This window comes from Eriocheir sinensis, chromosome 33, assembly GCF_024679095.1.
Source record: "Eriocheir sinensis breed Jianghai 21 chromosome 33, ASM2467909v1, whole genome shotgun sequence".
NCBI classification, from domain to species: Eukaryota; Metazoa; Arthropoda; class Malacostraca; order Decapoda; family Varunidae; genus Eriocheir; species Eriocheir sinensis.
In genome coordinates, this window is record NC_066541.1 from 5021136 (window position 1) to 5038980 (window position 17845).

General features: G+C 41.3%; 2 protein-coding genes across 2 annotated transcripts in view; one reads left to right on the forward strand and one right to left on the reverse strand.

Moving 5' to 3' along the window:
* LOC127006612 (beta-1,3-galactosyltransferase 1-like) overlaps positions 1–7576 on the forward strand; it is a 32435-nt gene extending 24859 nt beyond the window's left edge. The window contains exons 5-8 of the mRNA XM_050876711.1: positions 1950–2166; positions 3476–3565; positions 4880–5067; positions 5816–7576. Of these exons, the coding sequence (XP_050732668.1) occupies positions 1950–2166; positions 3476–3565; positions 4880–5067; positions 5816–5911 (591 nt within the window). The 3' untranslated portion in view covers positions 5912–7576. The remainder of the gene's footprint in view (positions 1–1949; positions 2167–3475; positions 3566–4879; positions 5068–5815) is intronic.
* The window catches only part of LOC127006835 (uncharacterized), a 98260-nt gene that overhangs the window by 48315 nt on the left and 32100 nt on the right, over positions 1–17845 (reverse strand). The gene's annotated exons all lie outside the window — the stretch shown is intronic.

Consider the following 17845-nt stretch of genomic DNA (forward strand, 5'->3'; position numbering starts at 1 on the left):
AGGAGGAGGTAGAAGCAAAAGGAGGAGTAGAAGGACGAGAAGAGAGAGTATAATAGAAGTAGCGGCAGGAGGAGGAGGAGGAGGAGGAGGAGGAGGAGGAGAAGCATGTCAAGGAGGAAGAGAAGGAGGAAGAGGAGGATTAGAAATATGATCAGGGGGAGCAGAAGAAGGAAGAGGAGGAGCAGGAGTATGAAAAGACGGAAGAGAAGGAGGAGGAGGAGGAAGAGGAGCAGTAGGAGAAAGATAAGTAGGAGGTAACATAGGCAGGTCAGAAAGGTGAGTCAAGGATCAGGTAAGACAGGTGGGAAGGTAAGCAAACAGCAATGACTTGACAGGTAAAGTGAGACATACTGATATAATGTGAAGAGTGATTCGGTAAGGTGAGGGTGGGCAAGGCAAGGAAAGGTGAATGGGTGAGGTAAGGTAAGGTAAATGAGTAAATGAGGATGAAGGTGGACAGGTGATAATGATAGGTAACGTTTGGTATTTGGATATACAGGGATGTGGATACTAAGGTAAGAGATAGACAGATAGAGATAGATAGACAGATAGAGAGAGAGAGAGAGAGAGAGAGAGAGAGAGAGAGAGAGAGAGAGAGAGAGAGAGAGAGAGAGAGAGAGAGAGAGAGAGAGAGAGAGAGAGAGAGAGAGAGAGAGAGAGAGAGAGAGAGAGAGAGAGATGGAGGTGGTAAGGTTAGTTAGGTTAGGATCTGGATAGTAAAGCATGACAGAGATAGAGATAAAGAAATTGAAAAAAAGACAAGATAAGGGGGTGAAATGCATTCTGAAAGAGGCGAGAAGATAATGCGATAGATAAAGTATGCATAATGAAAGAAGAAACAATAGGCAGTATATCTCCTCCTCCTCCTCCTCCTCCTCTTCCTTCAAACGCAGATAAAAGAATAAGAATTAAAATAAACATGCAAACAATAGCCAGTTTGTCATACCTTTCTTTCATCCTTTACTTTCACTTCCTTCTCGTTCCTTTCTTTCTCCTTCCCGCTCCCTTGATTTACCTTCTCCCTTTAAGGTCGAGAAAATATAGGTGCTGATGATAGGTATGAAGATAAATTCCTTCTCCCATCCCTCCGTCCCTCCCACTCCTCTTCCTTTCTTTCTCTCTTCGTTAGTTAACTCGTACAGGTGAAGAGACGCTTACCATAATTACCACACATTCTTAAAAGGAAATAAACTCCTCGTATCCTTCTACCATTCCCTCTCTCATTTCTTTTTTCTCTTCATTAGTTTTCTTTCACAGGTGGCGAGGCATATAACATCATTAGCTGCCCTTCGCCTACCTGTCATCCTCGTCTACATTGCCTTGCCTTACCTGTACCTGCCCCTAATAAACACTAACGATGAGGAGTAAGACTGGCAAACCGAGAATCATAAAAGTCAAGGCAAACAAAAGACAAGATGAATCGATATAATTAGAACTTGTGCCAAGGAAGGAATGAGTACACTAGCATTAGAGTCGAGGACGTTGGGAAAGGCCTTTGTACTGCAGGGGTCAACTAATGGCTTATAATAATGATGATGATAAATACTGAAGGTTGTGGAGCAGCATAGGACTTAATATAAAAAAGTAAATCAACCTTCTACCTTCCTACTATGCATTTACCACTGTCTATCTCCTTCTCACCTTTACTTGCCCTAATAATCACTAATCCTACAGGTAATGGAGGAGTCTAGGACCTATGGGGACATCCTGTAAGAGCATTTCGTGGACTCCTACATGAATTTACATCCTTTCCTTTGTCATGAACTTTATCCTACCTACCTCCTTCCTTTACCTGTTCACGAATCCTACAGGTAAAGAAGGAGTCTAGGACCTATGGGGACATCCTGCAAGAGAATTTCGTGGACTCCTACATGAATTTACATCCTTTCCCTTGCCATGAACTTTATCCTACCTCCTTCCTTCCCTTTACCTGTCCACGAATCCTACAGGTGGTGGAGGAGTCTAGGACCTACGGGGACATCCTACAGGAGGACTTCACGGACTCCTACATGAACCTGACCCTGAAGAGCGTGATGGGCCTCAAGTGGACGGCGACGCACTGCCAGCAAGCCCAGTACCTGCTGAAGACCGACGACGACATCTTCGTCAACGTGCCTACCCTGCTGACCTACCTGCAGGAGGCCGGCAAGACGCGCTGGATCACAGGTGAGATTGTTACAGTTAGACGAGAAGTACAGGTAGGAGAGATTACAGGTTGAAGGAAGTTACAGGTAGAAGAGAATTGCAGGTAGAGGAGAATTACGGGTAGAAGAGATTACAGGTAGGAGATAATTAAGACGGGGAAGACAGAATAGATTACAGGTAGGAGATACTTAAGACAAGGAAGACAGAATAGATTACAGGTAGACATAATTACAGGTAGAAGAGAATTACAGGTAGGAGATAATTAAGACAAGGAAGACAGAATAGATTACAGGTAGACAAAATTACAGGAAAAGAGAATTACAGGTAGGAGAAAATTAAGACAAGGAAGACAGAATAGATTACAGGTAGACATAATTACAGGTAGAAAAGAATTACAGGTAGAAGATAATTAAGACACGCAGGACACGCTGGGTTACAGGTGAGATAATTACAGGGGGATGAATTAAGACAAGGAAGCTGCGATAGATTACAGGTAGACATAATTACAGGTGAGATAATTACAGGTAGAGCAGAATTACAGGTAGAAGAGAATTAAGACACGCAAGACACGCTGAGTTACAGGTGAGATAATTACAAGGGGATGAATTAAGACAAGGAAGCTACGATAGATTACAGGTAGACATAATTACAGGTGAGATAATTACAGGTAGGGCAGAATTACAGGTAGAAGATAATTAAGACGCCATATAGACCGATTTTTTTTTTTTACTTTCTTCTATTTTTCCCTCCTACTTTCTCTTTTTTCTCTTTCTTTTGAGTGGTTGGTTTCTTTTTTCGTTATTTATTTATTTTTTTCTTCACATGGTCATAACGTTTTTTTCTGCCATAACAATTTTACCTCTCTCTCTCTTTCTCTTATTTTCTGTCATGGCTGCTTCCTAGATTTTTTTTTTATCATTGGATCGTAATATTTTTGCTGCCATAATGATTTTCTCTCTCTCTCTCTCTCTCTCTCTCTCTCTCTCTCTCTCTCTCTCTCTCTCTCTCTCTCTCTCTCTCTCTCTCTCTCTCTCTCTCTCTCTCTCTCTCTCTCTCTCTTCCCAATGACTGCTTTCTATTTTTTTTTTCCAGTTTTTATAATAAGACTATAATGTTTTTGTTGTCGTAATGATCTCTCTCTCTCTCTCTCTCTCTCTCTCTCTCTCTCTCTCTCTCTCTCTCTCTCTCTCTCTCTCTCTCTCTCTCTCTCTCTCTCTTTTACTTTTATTTCTTCAGTTTCTATCAGCGCCTCATTATATATTTTCCTCGCCTTAAAATGTTAATCACCGTAGCGTTTGTTGTCATAATTCACGTGGACTTCCTCCCCCAGGCTGTATCAAGCAGAAGAAGGCGTTCCGGCCCGTCAATGCTGTACCTGGCATGCCCCTTCCCCCCGCCCACCCCCCGTGTGTGGCTGGCGCAGTTTTTTACACACACACACACACACACACACACACACACACACACACACACACACACACACACACACACGCGCGCGCGTCATGGAGCTTCGGCTCGACGGACCGTTGCTAATGTATTAAAAAAAATATATTTGTAGAACTTTTCTCTCAAGTATGTTGGCAATAAACTTTTACTTACTTAATTACACACACACACACACACACACACACACACACACACACACACACACACACACGAGCGCACAAACACCACCGCCATATACACACATTCGCACTGCTGGCTTTCCTTTTCTCCCCCTTGACTGTCTTCTCTGGTGTATAAAACACACACACACACACACACACACACACACACACACACACACACACACACACACACACACACAGTTAATTGCCCCCAGAACCTAGCGTACATGATAAGGAAAATACACAATACAGATTTACTAAAGAAAAGTAATGGTTTACTGTATTTGATAGTATTGTAACGGGTCATTCTTCATACGATAGTAACAGAGCAATAATAAAATAAAAACAGAATAACCAAAAGCCTTTATACACATAGATACTTTGAGTAGTGGTTCTTATGGATGATAATGATAGTAACGACAAGACTATAACATTCGTAACAGTAGTAATAATGATACAAATAATATAATCAACAGCAAAACAAAAGCACCTTCACATCACTACACATATCCTAAACTTACTTACCAAACCTACCTCCTCCAATGTCACTTAACCTTACTTATCTAACCTAACCTCCCCTAATGTCACCTAACCTCATTTATCTCACCCTACTTAGCCTCACTTTCCCTGTCCTCACCCTATCTCCTTAACCTCATCTTCCCCAACCTCATCTTATTTATCTAAACTCACCTTATTACTTTGACTTTACCTTCCCTGACCTCACCTTACCTAACTACACCTCCCCTGACCTCACCTTACCTAACTTTACCTTCCTTAACCTACCTACCTTACCTTCCCTGACCTCACCTTACCTAACTTTACCTTCCTTACTCTACCTACCTTACCATCCCGGACCTCACCTTACCCAAGTACACCTCCCCTGACCTCACCTTACCTAACTTTGCCTTCCTTAACCTAATTACCTTACCTTCCCTGACCTCACCTTACCCAACTACACCTCCCCTGACCTCACCTTATCTGACTTTACCTTCCTTAACCTAACTACCTTACCTTCCCTGACCTTACCTAACCTCACCCTATTACCTATTCTCACCTTCTCTAGCTTAGCCTTATCATACTCATCTCACCTTCCCTCACCTCACCTCAACCTTCATCTTCCCCCTTCCCAGGCTACGTCGTGTCTGGGGACTTGATACGTGAGCTGTACGAGGCTTCCCTGTCCACGCGTCCCATACCTGTCGAAGACGTGTACGTGACGGCGCACCTGGCCAAGAAGGTCAACGCCCACCCGCCCACCCACGACGCGCGCTTCACCTGCGGGGAGCGGGTCACCGACGACTGTGACCTCGCCCAGGTGAGTGAAGGGGTTAATGAGGTTACCTGCTGAGAGGTGAGTTGTTTTCTTCTCTCTTTTGGCAGATCGCTTTGTTTTCTTAATTGCCAGAACTGATTGCTTCCTTTATTCCGTTAATGTGGTTAATGAGGTTACCTGCTGGGACGGGTTGTTTCCTTCTTTCATTTGGCGGGGATTGTTTTGGTTTTATTGCCGAAAGTAATTGCTTCCTTTTTTCCATTCACTCTTGATTCTACAGTTTTTCCTCGTTCATGGTTCACGCTTACAGCTCTTCTGAACGTGCAAACTGTATGCCTCCACCCCTCCAGCGGTCGGCTGCACACGACTTTCTACTCTAGCTCATCCCTATGCTATCCAAAGCCCTTAAGCGAGAGTTAACCAGCAACTTCATATCTTCATCCCTTTCGCTAGTAAACAATGGAAAAGCTCTTTTTCGCCTGTACTTCCTCATGCCTACAATTGAAACACTTTCAAGATGGGAGCAACAGGACACCTTTCCAACCGAATCTGACGCTCTCCTTTGGCTACTCAATTTAAACGCTTTCAAGAGGGAAGCATCACGACACCTTTCCAATCGAATCTGACACTCTCTTTTGGCTTATTTGTATCTTAATTTTTCTTGCTCTTCAGTTGCCTCCTTCACTGTATATAAAAAAAATAAAAAAATCACACTTTAGCTTACTGAGTACCAAGTTTTTATATTCATGTTGTTTAGCCTCCTGAGCCCTTTGTCCCTTCTCTCCCGCAGGCCTTCACGGGGCACCACATCGGCCCGGAGAGGATGTACAGAGTGTGGGAGAAGCTCAACCCCAACGGCGTCACCAGCCCGTGTTTTGACTTCTGAGGGAGCGACGTGTGATGGGGCCAGGTGGCGGGGGTCGGCTAGGGGTGAGAAGGAAGGAATGGGTGGTGTTTTTTTTGCTCTTGTTCTTGTTCTTTTCTCCTTTGCTCTCATTTCGTTGGGAAAAATGGCGGAAAGTGGTTTAATATTCCTCTTGTTCTTGTTCTTTTATACTTTCGTTTTTCTTCCTTCTCTTGTTCTTCTTTCTTTTCCTTCCTCTTTTTTCTTTTTGTTCATAATCTTCGTTTTTCTTCTTCTTCTTGTTCTTTTTGTTCTAGTTCTTTTTCCTTTTCTTTTCTACTACGTACTTCTTCTTCATCTTCTTTTTCTTCTTCTTCTTTTCCTGTGTTCTCTTTTCTTCTTTTTCCTCCCTCCTCTTCCTCCCCTTCTTCTGAGCTTGCTTCAATAAGAAAGAACGGAGGGGATTAGGGCGTTAATCTTCTACTGGGGAGTGGTATTGGGGACCCGGTGGGGATTAGGGTGGGGTGTGACGTTGACTTCTTATTGGGGATTGATGATTCAGTGCTTCCTATTGGTGGGGAGGGCTGGAGGTGGTTGGAATGTTAGTCTTTGTACTGGTAGGGATTTGGGGATTTTTTTCTGAAATGGGGGATTAACTGGTTGGGGGTTAAGGATCCTCTGGGGTTGTGATTGGGGACAGCTTTGGGGGGTTGGGGTTGTTAGTCTTTGGGTTGGTGGGGATTTGGGGTATTTTTCCTTAAGTGGGAGAGTTAACTGGTAGAGGGTTGGGGTTCCTTGGGGTTGTGACTGGGGACTGCTTGAGAGGTTTGGGGATGTTAAAACTTTAGACTGGAAAGGATTTGGGGGATCTTTTTTTCTTTTTTTTCTTCTTTTTTTTACTATTGGGAGGGGTAACTTGCTGGGGGAGGGTTAGGGACTCTGGGGTTGTGACTGGGGACTGCTTGATGGGGTTGTGTTGTCTGCAAGCTTTCCCTTTATTATTATTATTATTACTACCGTATTATTATTACTATTATTATTATTATTATTATTATTATTATTATTATCATTATTATTATTATTTTCATTGTAGTTTATGTGTACGATCTCTTGCATGCTTTACACACACAACGTATCGTATTGCTAATGACTGTATACGATTTACTGCACATATATATTTTTTTGTATTTTGGCACACACACGTAAACGTTAACTAACCATCCCCGTACCGCCGCGGCACACGAGCGTTTTTTTGTGTTTCTGGCACCAGCGAATTTTGGTACTCTCGCCAGGCTCAAGGTTAGGCGTCCATTTCTCACGGGTATATATAGATAGACGTCTCGTTAGATAAATATAGATAGACGGATATGGATATTGAACATAGTAAGTAGTGTTTCGGGCCTTCTTTACCGTTTTTTTTTGTTTACCCTTGCCTGCTGCTACTGACGGAAAAATATATACAGACTAATTTAAAGTGTCTGTCTATCTATATATTAAGCTATAGCTAATCCTGTCTATTCATGTATGTGAGGACTGGTTGCATGAATTAAGTCTGGCGCCAGCATAAAAAAATCACCAATGTGTGGGACCTTATACCTAAAACAGGAAGGAAAAGCAAGAGAGAAGTGTATGTGAATAATCTAGTCATAACACACACACACACACACACACACACACACACACACACACACACACACTTTTACCTAACTTTAAACCACGTAAATTCATGTATAGGTACGTATAAGGATTTACTTTCAACTTCAATCCACATTTTCACAGCATTGATCACCATAGTTCTATATCGTTATCTTTTTTTTTTCGTGTCTTATCTGTTCACTCACTGGTTGTATGTACTGACGGCTGTATGAGAGAGGAAGAAATATGGGAAATATATATTGGATACAAAATATGGCTGATGGTTTTATTGTTATTGATATTCCCTTACGAGAAAGCGAGAGAGACTTACATAGACTTACATAGAAAATCAGACCACACAGACCCCATGGTCCAGACTTGGTGGTCTGTCCTTAAACCTAAGTGATTTTACATTAATCAGAAGACTCCAAAACGTTGCATTTCTACTCTAGTTGATATTAAGTTGAAGGAAGGAGAGAGAGAGAGAGAGAGAGAGAGAGAGAGAGAGAGAGAGAGAGAGAGAGAGAGAGAGAGAGAGAGAGAGAGAGAGAGAGAGAGAGAGAGAGAGAGAGAGAGAGAGAGAGAGAGAGAGAGAGAGAGAGAGAAGAATATAGAATTGATGGAAATACGTCAACATATGTAAGTGTGTCCCAACAAAGTTCGTTTTCTATGATAAAAACAACAATCCATTTTCTTCATCAAAGGGCAACTAAATTATAATACATATTAAAGTTTTATTCATAGTTAAGTTTAAAGTAATATCAAACAGTATATCAGAGAAAGAGACACACGATAACACGTAACTCACTCCGATGATTGGCATATATGTATTTTTTTTCTGATAGACTTAAACGAACTAATAATTACTCCTAACGTTTTCCATCTCAAATTATTCATTCATGAAATGTTAGCAACAAACATGCGCGATGGGTTACTCTTTTAGAAGCGATATGTTACAGTTTCAGCGGCGATAGGGTGCTTTTTATGTGTTGGGTTTAGCGAGGGATCTCTGAGGAAGAGGCGTGGAAGGAGTGGATCCAGCAGCGGGCTGCATGCTCCCTCATTTAGAACCCAAAGTAATTCGAGTGTTACACAGTTTAATTCATGCAAAACTTCCGAAACTAAAATATCAAATACAATCAATAATTTGTCAGTCATTAAGTCATTACTGAAATCTTAACTGCTTTTTCCCAGTGTGCTTTTATTGGGGGGAGGACTAAAGTTAAAATCAGACAAGGGCAATATTAGCTTATTTGTTATTACTCATTATTATTCATCATTACTCATTATTACCTATTACTCCCTATTACTCTAGTCAATTTTTCTCCCCTTTTGCTTTTTTTTTTCGGGTGGGCTAAAGTTAAAATTATAAAAGGACAACAGCAGCTCCACTGGCACAGGTGGTTTGTAATGCAACACCTGTAACGAGGGTGAAGATTACCTATGTCTTCAAGGTAAAGATTCGTTTTAGGTCCGTGCCAGTAACTCATAATCTACTTTATGAAACATCAGTATCTCTTCATATATCTTTTCTACAAACCTTCAACAGTCATGGAAATGCTTTGAATATCCAATTCAAGGAGTTTTTTTTTTATACTCTTGAAAATAAGGGGTAATGTTTACGAAAGCGCGTCGCCTCCTCCGGCGGCGGCCGCGGCGACGCTGCAGCCGCCGCAGCCGTAAAATAGCTCGCAGAGGGTTTAGGGTCGGGGAGCATATTTAAACTACTCCAACCGAACTTTACGACCTACTAACGGGGGGGCCTGCGCCCCCTTCGACCCCCGCTTTTAACCAGGGGGGGCGTAGCCCCCGACTTATTTCAGCGAGGAGGTATTTCTCGCAACACCGGCTGCAGCATCGCCGCGGCCGTCGCCAGAAGAGGTGACGCGCTTTCGTAAACATTATCCCCTATTTTCAAGAGTAAAAAAAAGTCCTTGATTTGGATTTTCAAAGCGTTTACATGACTGTTGAGGGTTTGTAGAAAACATATATGAAGAGATACTGATGTTTCATGAGGTAGGTAATGAGATACTGGCACAGACCTAAAACGAATCTTAACCGTCTTCTACTGGGTGAACATCTGTGCTGATTACTGTAACTTTGATTTACCTGGAGGAGTTGAAGGAGAGGAAAAAAAAAAAAAACTTTCTATCTCTGCGGTGGTAGACGGTCACTGTTCTTCCCCTAAACCTATCAACAGTGGCGTTCCACAGGGCTCTGTCCTATCACCCACTCTCTTCCTGTTATTCATCAATAATGCCGACGACTCCACTCTGCATTATTCAACTTCTTTCAATAGAAGGCCATCCCAACAGGAGGTACACGACTCCAGACTGGAGGCTGCAGAACGCTTAACCTCAGATCTTGCTATCATTTCCGATTGGGGCAGAAGGAACCTTGTGTCCTTCAATGCCTCAAAAACTCAATTTCTCCACCTATCAACTCGCCATAATCTTGCAAACACCTTCCCCTATTCTTCGACAACTCTCAGCTGTCACCATCTTCAACACTAAACATCCTCGGTCTATCCTTAACTCAAAATCTCAACTGGAAACTTTACATCTCCTCTCTCGCTAAATCAGCTTCCTCGAGGTTGGGCGTTCTGTATCGTCTCCGCCAGTTCTTCTCCCCCGCGCAGTTGCTATCCATATACAGGGGCCTTGTCCGCCCTCGTATGGAGTATGCATCTCACGTGTGGGGGGGCTCCACTCACACAGCTTTTCTGGACAGAGTGGAGTCTAAGGCTCTTCGTCTCATCAGCTCTCCTCCTCCTACTGATAGTCTTCTACCTCTTAAATTCCGCCGCGATGTTGCCTCTCTTTCTATCTTCTATCGATATTTCCACGCTGACTGCTCTTCTGAACTTGCAAACTGCATGCCTCCCCCCCTCCCGCGGCCCCGCTGCACACGACTTTCTACTCATGCTCATCCCTACACTGTCCAAACCCCTTATGCAAGAGTTAACCAGCATCTTCACTCTTTCATCCCTCACGCTGGTAAACTCTGGAACAATCTTCCTTCATCTGTATTTCCTCCTGCCTACGACTTGAACTCTTTCAAGAGGAGGGTATCAGGACACCTCTCCTCCCGAAATTAACCTTTCTATCGACCACCTCTTTTGATTCTTTTTTTGGGGAGCAGCGAGTAACGGGCATTTTTTTTATTATTGTTTCCTTTTTTTGTGCCCTTGAGCTGTCTCCTTTGTTGTAAAAAAAAAAAAATGGAGAGAGAGAGAGAGAGAGAGAGAGAGAGAGAGAGAGAGAGAGAGAGAGAGAGAGAGAGAGAGAGAGAGAGAGAGAGAGAGAGAGAGAGAGAGAGAGGCGGAAGGGATAATAGAGGGGAAAAAACATGAAAGAAAAGAGGGAGAAAGGGAGGGAGGGGAAGAAAAAATGAAGGGAAACAGGGAGGAGAGAGGAGAGAGGGAGAAGAGGGAGGAGAGATGAGGGAGGAAGAAGAGGGAGGAGGGAGAGAGGGGCAGAGTTACTGCTGCTTGATGTTACAGCCTCTCTCTCTCTCTCTCTCTCTCTCTCTCTCTCTCTCTCTCTCTCTCTCTCTCTCTCTCTCTCTCTCTCTCTCTCTCTCTCTCTCTCTTTCTGCACTGTTGCCAAGGCATGGTCGAAAGAACCTTTAAATCATACCCTTCTCTCTCTCTCTCTCTCTCTCTCTCTCTCTCTCTCTCTCTCTCTCTCTCTCTCTCTCTCTCTCTCTCTCTCTCTCTTAACAGTAATATTTTACTTTTTCTTTACTACTTCTATTACGATGAGAGAGAGAGAGAGAGAGAGAGAGAGAGAGAGAGAGAGAGAGAGAGAGAGAGAGAGAGAGAGAGAGAGAAAGAGAGAGAGAGAGAATAATAATAATAATAATAATAATAATAATAATAATAATAATAATAATAATAATAATAATAATAATAATAATAATAATAATAATAATAATAATAATAATAATAATAATAATAATAATAATAATAATAATAATAATAATAATAATAATAATAATAATAATAATAATAATAATAATAATAATAATAATAATAATAATAATAATAATAATAATAATAATAATAATAATAACAATAATAATAATAATAGCCCATCTTGAGCAAATCAGTAATACGATTATTCAGCATTTTTCTTACCAGTTCTTAATTAGCAAGTTAAAAAATGCTGCTAAGGAGATCCATGTTATAAGGAAATCTCACTTTAATGTTTATTTATTATAATTTAGGGACTGAAAAAAAGTGAAGCTGATTCAGTCGTTTATGTTTAGGTAATGCGTGTGTGGAAAATCCCTAAAATATTGAGTCTGTAAAATACTCAGTGACCTCATTTCGGTTCTTTTGCATTCCTCCTCCTCCTTTTAATCCGCCTCCTCCTCCTCCTCCTCCTCTTCCTCCTCCTTCTCTTCCTCCTCCTCCTTCTCGGTCACCACGTCAGTCTTTTATAAATATATCTAGTGGTTTAATTTCCTTCCCTCTGCGTTTCCTTCCTAAATATTTCTCTCCTGACTTTCCTCATTATTTTTTTCTTATTCTTCCTTTTCTATTCTTCTTTCCCTGTCTGCTTCTCCTTTCTTCCTCCTCATTCTCCTTGTCCTCATTCTCATCATTCTCATCCAGTTTCTCATGTTCCTCTTCCTCCTCCTCCTTCTCGGTCACCACGTCAGTCTTTTATAAATATATCTAGTGGTTTAATTTCCTTCCCTCTGCATTTCCTTCCTAAATATTTCTCTCCTGACTTCATTATTTTTTTCCTTATTCTTCCTTTTCTATTTTTCTTTCCCTGTCTGTTTCTCCTTTCTTCCTCCTCATTCTCCTAGTCCTCATTCTCATCATTCTCATCCAGTTTCTCATGTTCCTCCTCCTCCTCCTTCTCGGTCACCACGTCAGTCTTTTATAAATATATCTAGTGGTTTAATTTCCTTCCCTCTGCATTTACTTCCTAAATATTTCTCTCCTGACTTTCCTCATTATTTTTTTCTTGTTCTTCCTTTTCTATTCTTCTTTATCTGTCTGCTTCTCCTTTCTTCCTCCTCATTCTCATCATTCTCATCCAGTTTCTTATGTTCCTCCTCTTCCTCCTCCTCCTTCTCGTTCACCACGTCAGTCTTTTATAAATATATCTAGTGGTTTAATTTCCTTCCCTCTGCATTTCCTTCCTAAATATTTCTCTCCTGACTTCATTATTTTTTTCCTTATTCTTCCTTTGCTATTTTTCTTTCCCTGTCTGCTTCTCCTTTCTTCCTCCTCATTCTCCTTGTCCTCATTCTCATCATTCTCATCCAGTTTCTCATGTTCCTACTCTTCCTCCTCCTCCTCTTCCTCCACCTCCTCCTCCTTCTCGGTCACCACGTCAGTCTTTTAAAAACATATCTAGTAGTTTAATTTCCTTCCTAAATATTTCACTCCTGACTTTCCTCATTTTTTTTATCTTATTCTTCCTTTTCTTTTCTTCTTTCCCTGTCTGTTTATCCTTTCTTCCTCCTCATTCTCATCATTCTCATCCTGTTTATCATGCTCCTACTCGTCCTCCTCCTCTTCCTCCTCCTTGTCCTCCTCCTCCTCCTCCTCTTCTTCTCTTTGTCCTCCTTCACTTCCACCTCCTCTTCTTCTCTTTGTCCTCCTTCACTTCCACCTCCTCTTCTTCTTCTTCCTTCTCCTCCTTCACCTCTTCCCCAGGGCAGATGGAGGACGTAAGCACACCTTGTTTACTCAGTATTGTCAATCCTCCTCCCCCCCCCCCTCCCGCCGATTTCCCGTGAGTTGGTAACACTGCTCATAATCGAGGAGACAGTCGTGGATGTTCCCAAGACTTTTCTCGACAAGTTTAGAATGATTCAGTTTTATGTTTATTTTAGTTTGTAGACGTAATGGTAGTTTGTTTGACACTTGCTTTGTGTTTCTCTTATCTATTGAATATTTGTCGCATATCTATTTTCCTCTTCTGTTGTTATTATTATTATTATTATTATTATTATTATTATTATTATTATTATTATTATTATTATTATTATTATCTTTATTATCATTATTATTATTATCGTCGTCATCATCATTGTTATTACTGTTTATATATTCTTTAGAGTAACATCGTATAGCTCAGTCTAAGATTAAACCATGCATCAATATCTTTTTTTATGATAGTAAAATAAAAGAAAAGGAAAAACACGTTAAAATATTAAAACAAACACAAATAATATAAATAACATGAATTATTACACACAAAATTATAATAGTTTTGAGTAGAAAAAATGAGAAAAGAATTAAGCATAAATATTTTTCATTATAGAACTATATAAACAAAACAATAAACAAAAAAAATGAAAGAGAGAGAGAGAGAGAGAGAGAGAGAGAGAGAGAGAGAGAGAGAGAGGCATGGTAGACTATTTCCAGAGCATCGTGGAGTCTTCTATTTGAGTCTCTCTCTCTCTCTCTCTCTCTCTCCTACCTGTTTCTGTTGACTAAAGTATCTTGGTATGCACTGGCTCTCCTCCTCCCTCCCTCCTTCTTCCCTCCCTCCCTCCCTTTTCCCCTCTCTTCCTCTCCTTCTCCCTCCCGTCCTCCTCCATCTTTCTTCCTTCTTTACTCCCACTCATTCCTTCATCTCTCCAGACACCAAATTTTAAATCTTTCCTCTCTTTATTTCCCTCTAGTCATCTTTTCCTTCCTTTCTTCCTTTTTTCCCATATTTTCCTCCTCTCACTTCTTTCCTTTCGATCAATATTTTCAGTTTTTCCTCCTTCCTTCTTTCCTTTTATTTTATTTTATCTACTTTGTTTTTCTTTTTACTATTTACCTCTTCTTTCAGTCTTCCTTCCTTCCTTCCTTCTTTCTCTCGTCTTTATCTTTCTTTCTTTAATCTACACTTCATTTTTTTCTTTCGCTTCCATCCTTCATTTCTAACTTTCTTTTTTCTTCCTTCCTTCCTTCCTTTCTTTCCTTCTTTCTGTCGTCTTTATCTTTCTTTAATCTACACCTCCTCTTTTCTTTCACTTCCATCCTTCATTCCTAACTTTCTTTTTTCCTTCCTTCCTTCCTTCTGATTCCTTCTTATGTTACGAAAAGGGAGAAAGCGAGCGAGAGTATCTGAAAATGAATAATCTGTAGACACAAACCCACCCAAACAACTTTTCCTCATTTCTTCTTCCTATTCCTCCTCCTCCTCCTCCTCCTCCTCTTCCTCCTCCTCCACCGCTGACTCACGCCTCCAGACTGACCTATTAAAAATACCTCCACCCACACACCTTGACTCCACACCTGAGTCACACCTGAACAAGCTCACCTGTCCACCTTTGTGATAATTAAGAGTCCTGATTGCAGGAGTCAAATCTTAATATTTAGACATTAACGCAAACGACAGGATTAAGAAAGGAAGAGAGGGAAAGAAGGAATGGAAGATGGGGAATGGGGAGGGAGGAAGAATGAATAGGAAAGAGAGAGAAAGGAGTACAAGAAATAAGGAAGGGAACAAAGGGAAAGAAGAGGGGAGATGGAAGGAAAGACAGGGAAAGAAAATTAATAAGGAAAGGAAGGGAAGGAAGAAGCAAGTAGATAGGAAAGAAAGGGAAAGAAGGAATAGAAAGAAGAAGGAAGCGAAGAATAGAATGACAAGAAGAGTTGGGGAAAAAAAGGAATAGAGTGAAGAAGGAAGAGAAAAAAGGAAAGGAAGAGGAAAGAAAGAAAGAAGAGGAGAAAAGAGGCATAGAAAGCTGGAGAAGAGGAAAGAAGGGATGATAGGAAGGAGGAAGAAAAGAAGGGAAGGAAGGAAGGGAATGGGAAACTGTTTGTGAGAGAGAAGGTAAACAAAGTAGGGAGAAGAACAGACGCTGTCTCTCTCTCTCTCTCTCTCTCTCTCTCTCTCTCTCTCTCTCTCTCTCGCTGCAAGATACAATTTAATCCTTGTCACTTTACTTCCTTTCGTGGTAAAGTTTTTTGGCAGCCATTTCAATAGAGAGAGAGAGAGAGAGAGAGAGAGAGAGAGAGAGAGAGAGAGAGAGAGCGAGAGCGAGAGGCTGGAGGGGGGGGGGTGCCTTTCAACGTGTAGAAGATAAATATCCTTGACTCATTCTTTCCACAGACTCAAAAAAAGAAAAAAAAAGATTACTACGATTACTATATCGAGAAATGAGAGAATATGATGAATCTCTCTCTCTCTCTCTCTCTCTCTCTCTCTCTCTCTCTCTCTCCCGCATTAGAACACCCTTATATGGGGAAGCTTAGCTGGCAACACTAGTCTCTCTCCCTCTCTCTCACTCTCACTCTTTCTTACTCTTATAACATAAAGAGAAAAAGTAATACGTTATACTACTTTAATTAATGATGACAGCCACTAATATAATGTACTTAAAAATATCTGTGGTAGTAGTAGTAGTAGTAGTAGTAGTAGTAGTAGTAGTAGTAGCAGTAGTAGTAGTAGTAGTATAGTAGTACTAGTAGTAGTAGTAGTGGTAGGGTTGGTGTAATTACACTTAAAAAAAAAATGATTACAATTACAATTACTTTCATAAACTTTGAATTACACTTATAATTATAAGTGCATTTGGAAATAGCAATTACGTTACAATTACAATTTCTTCAAAACAAATTTAATTACAATTACAATTACAACTACATAATGAACATCACCTGTATGCTACATATCACTTTTTTTTTTTTTAACAGCAGAGAGCAACTCAAGGGCAACAAAAAGATTAAAAAAAATAAGCCGGCTAACTGTTGCTCTCATACAGTGATAAGTATAGAGTGACCAAAAGAGGTCAATTTCGGGTGGAGAGGTGTCTTGATACACTCTTCTTGAAAGAGGTCAAGTCATAGGCAGGAGGAAATACAGACGAAGGAAGACTGCTCCAGAGTTTACCAGTGAAGGGGATGAAAGAATGGAGATGCTGGTTTACTCTTGCATAAGGGGTTTGGATAGTATAGGGATGAGCATAAGTAGAAAGTCGTGTGCAGCGGGGCCGCGTGAGGGGGGGAGGCATGTAGTTAGCAAGTTCAGAAGAGCAGTCAGCATGAAAATATCGATAGAAGATAGAAAGAAATGCAACATGGCCGCGGAATTTAAGAGGTAGAAGGCTGTCAGTAATAGGAGGAGAGCTGATGAGACGAAGAGCCTTAGACTCCACTCTGTCCAGAAGAGCTGTGTGAGTGGAACTCTCCTATACGGATTGGATCCGTATTTAAAGGAACGAGTGGCAACTCTAAAATTTCTCGAGGATGTAATGAGTGACAGCCACTACACGCTGCTGGTGGAGGCAAGAGGGAAGGGACGTTCCGTCGCGTATTTTACACGTATTTTAGGACGAACCTTGACAAATTTTACAGACTGGTTTTGTTATTAACCTATAAATACGCTCACTACAATTTTAAGATACTGAATTTTATCTGCTTGACCATTCAGATAACAAAATACGGAACAAATGTCATTCCGTATTGGTTCAAAATGGAACGCTACATTTCATTCTTGAATACAGAGCGATTCCGTATTTTAAGGAACGGGTGGCAACCCTAAAAGCAGACACAGCAGAGTCTAGGCCCATCACAGCCTATATACCCCAAGACCGATGAAGACTGCTACTAAGAAGTCTACGGCCAAAATATCCTTTTACGATTTTGGGTAGAATTCGGCGACAGCCGGCAAGGCTGTCGCCAAGACAGTCACGAAGACCGCCGGGAAGACCGTCGGCCAACTCCTTGGCAACTGTTGGCCAGCTGGTCGGCCAACCACTTGACAGACAATCTGCAAGACTGTCGTCAAGACCGTCTGCGACTGTCGGCCAATCGGTCGGCAGATTCGTGGTTGTCGTAGACATGGCGCCATTTAAAGAAAATGACAGTCGGCAATCATGCTAGCCGACACCAAGACACCAAAAAAATCTCCCCCCATTTTTGGAGCGTGGGAGCCGACTTGTCAAATACAAAAAGTCGCTGGGTTGTCGTGGCCCAGAGTCGGCACAGTGTGAACGGGGCTTTAGTGAGAGAGGAGATATGAAGTTTCCAGTTGAGATTTTTAGCTAAGGATAGACCGAGGATATTTAGTGTTGAAGAAGGTGACAGCTGAGTGTTGTCGAAGAATAGGGGATAGGTGTTTGGAAGATTGTGTCGAGTTGATAGGTGGAGAAATGAGGTTTTTGAGGCATTGAGGGACACAAGGTTCCTTTTACCCCAATCGGAAAAGATAGCAATGTCTGAGGTTAAGCGTTCTGCAGCCTCCAATCTGGAGTCTCGTAATTCCTGTTGAGAGGGTCTTCTGTTGAAAGAAGTTGAATAATGCAGAGTTGAGTCGTCAGCGTATGAGTAGATAGGACAGTTTGTTATGGAAAGAAGATCATTGATGAATAACAGGA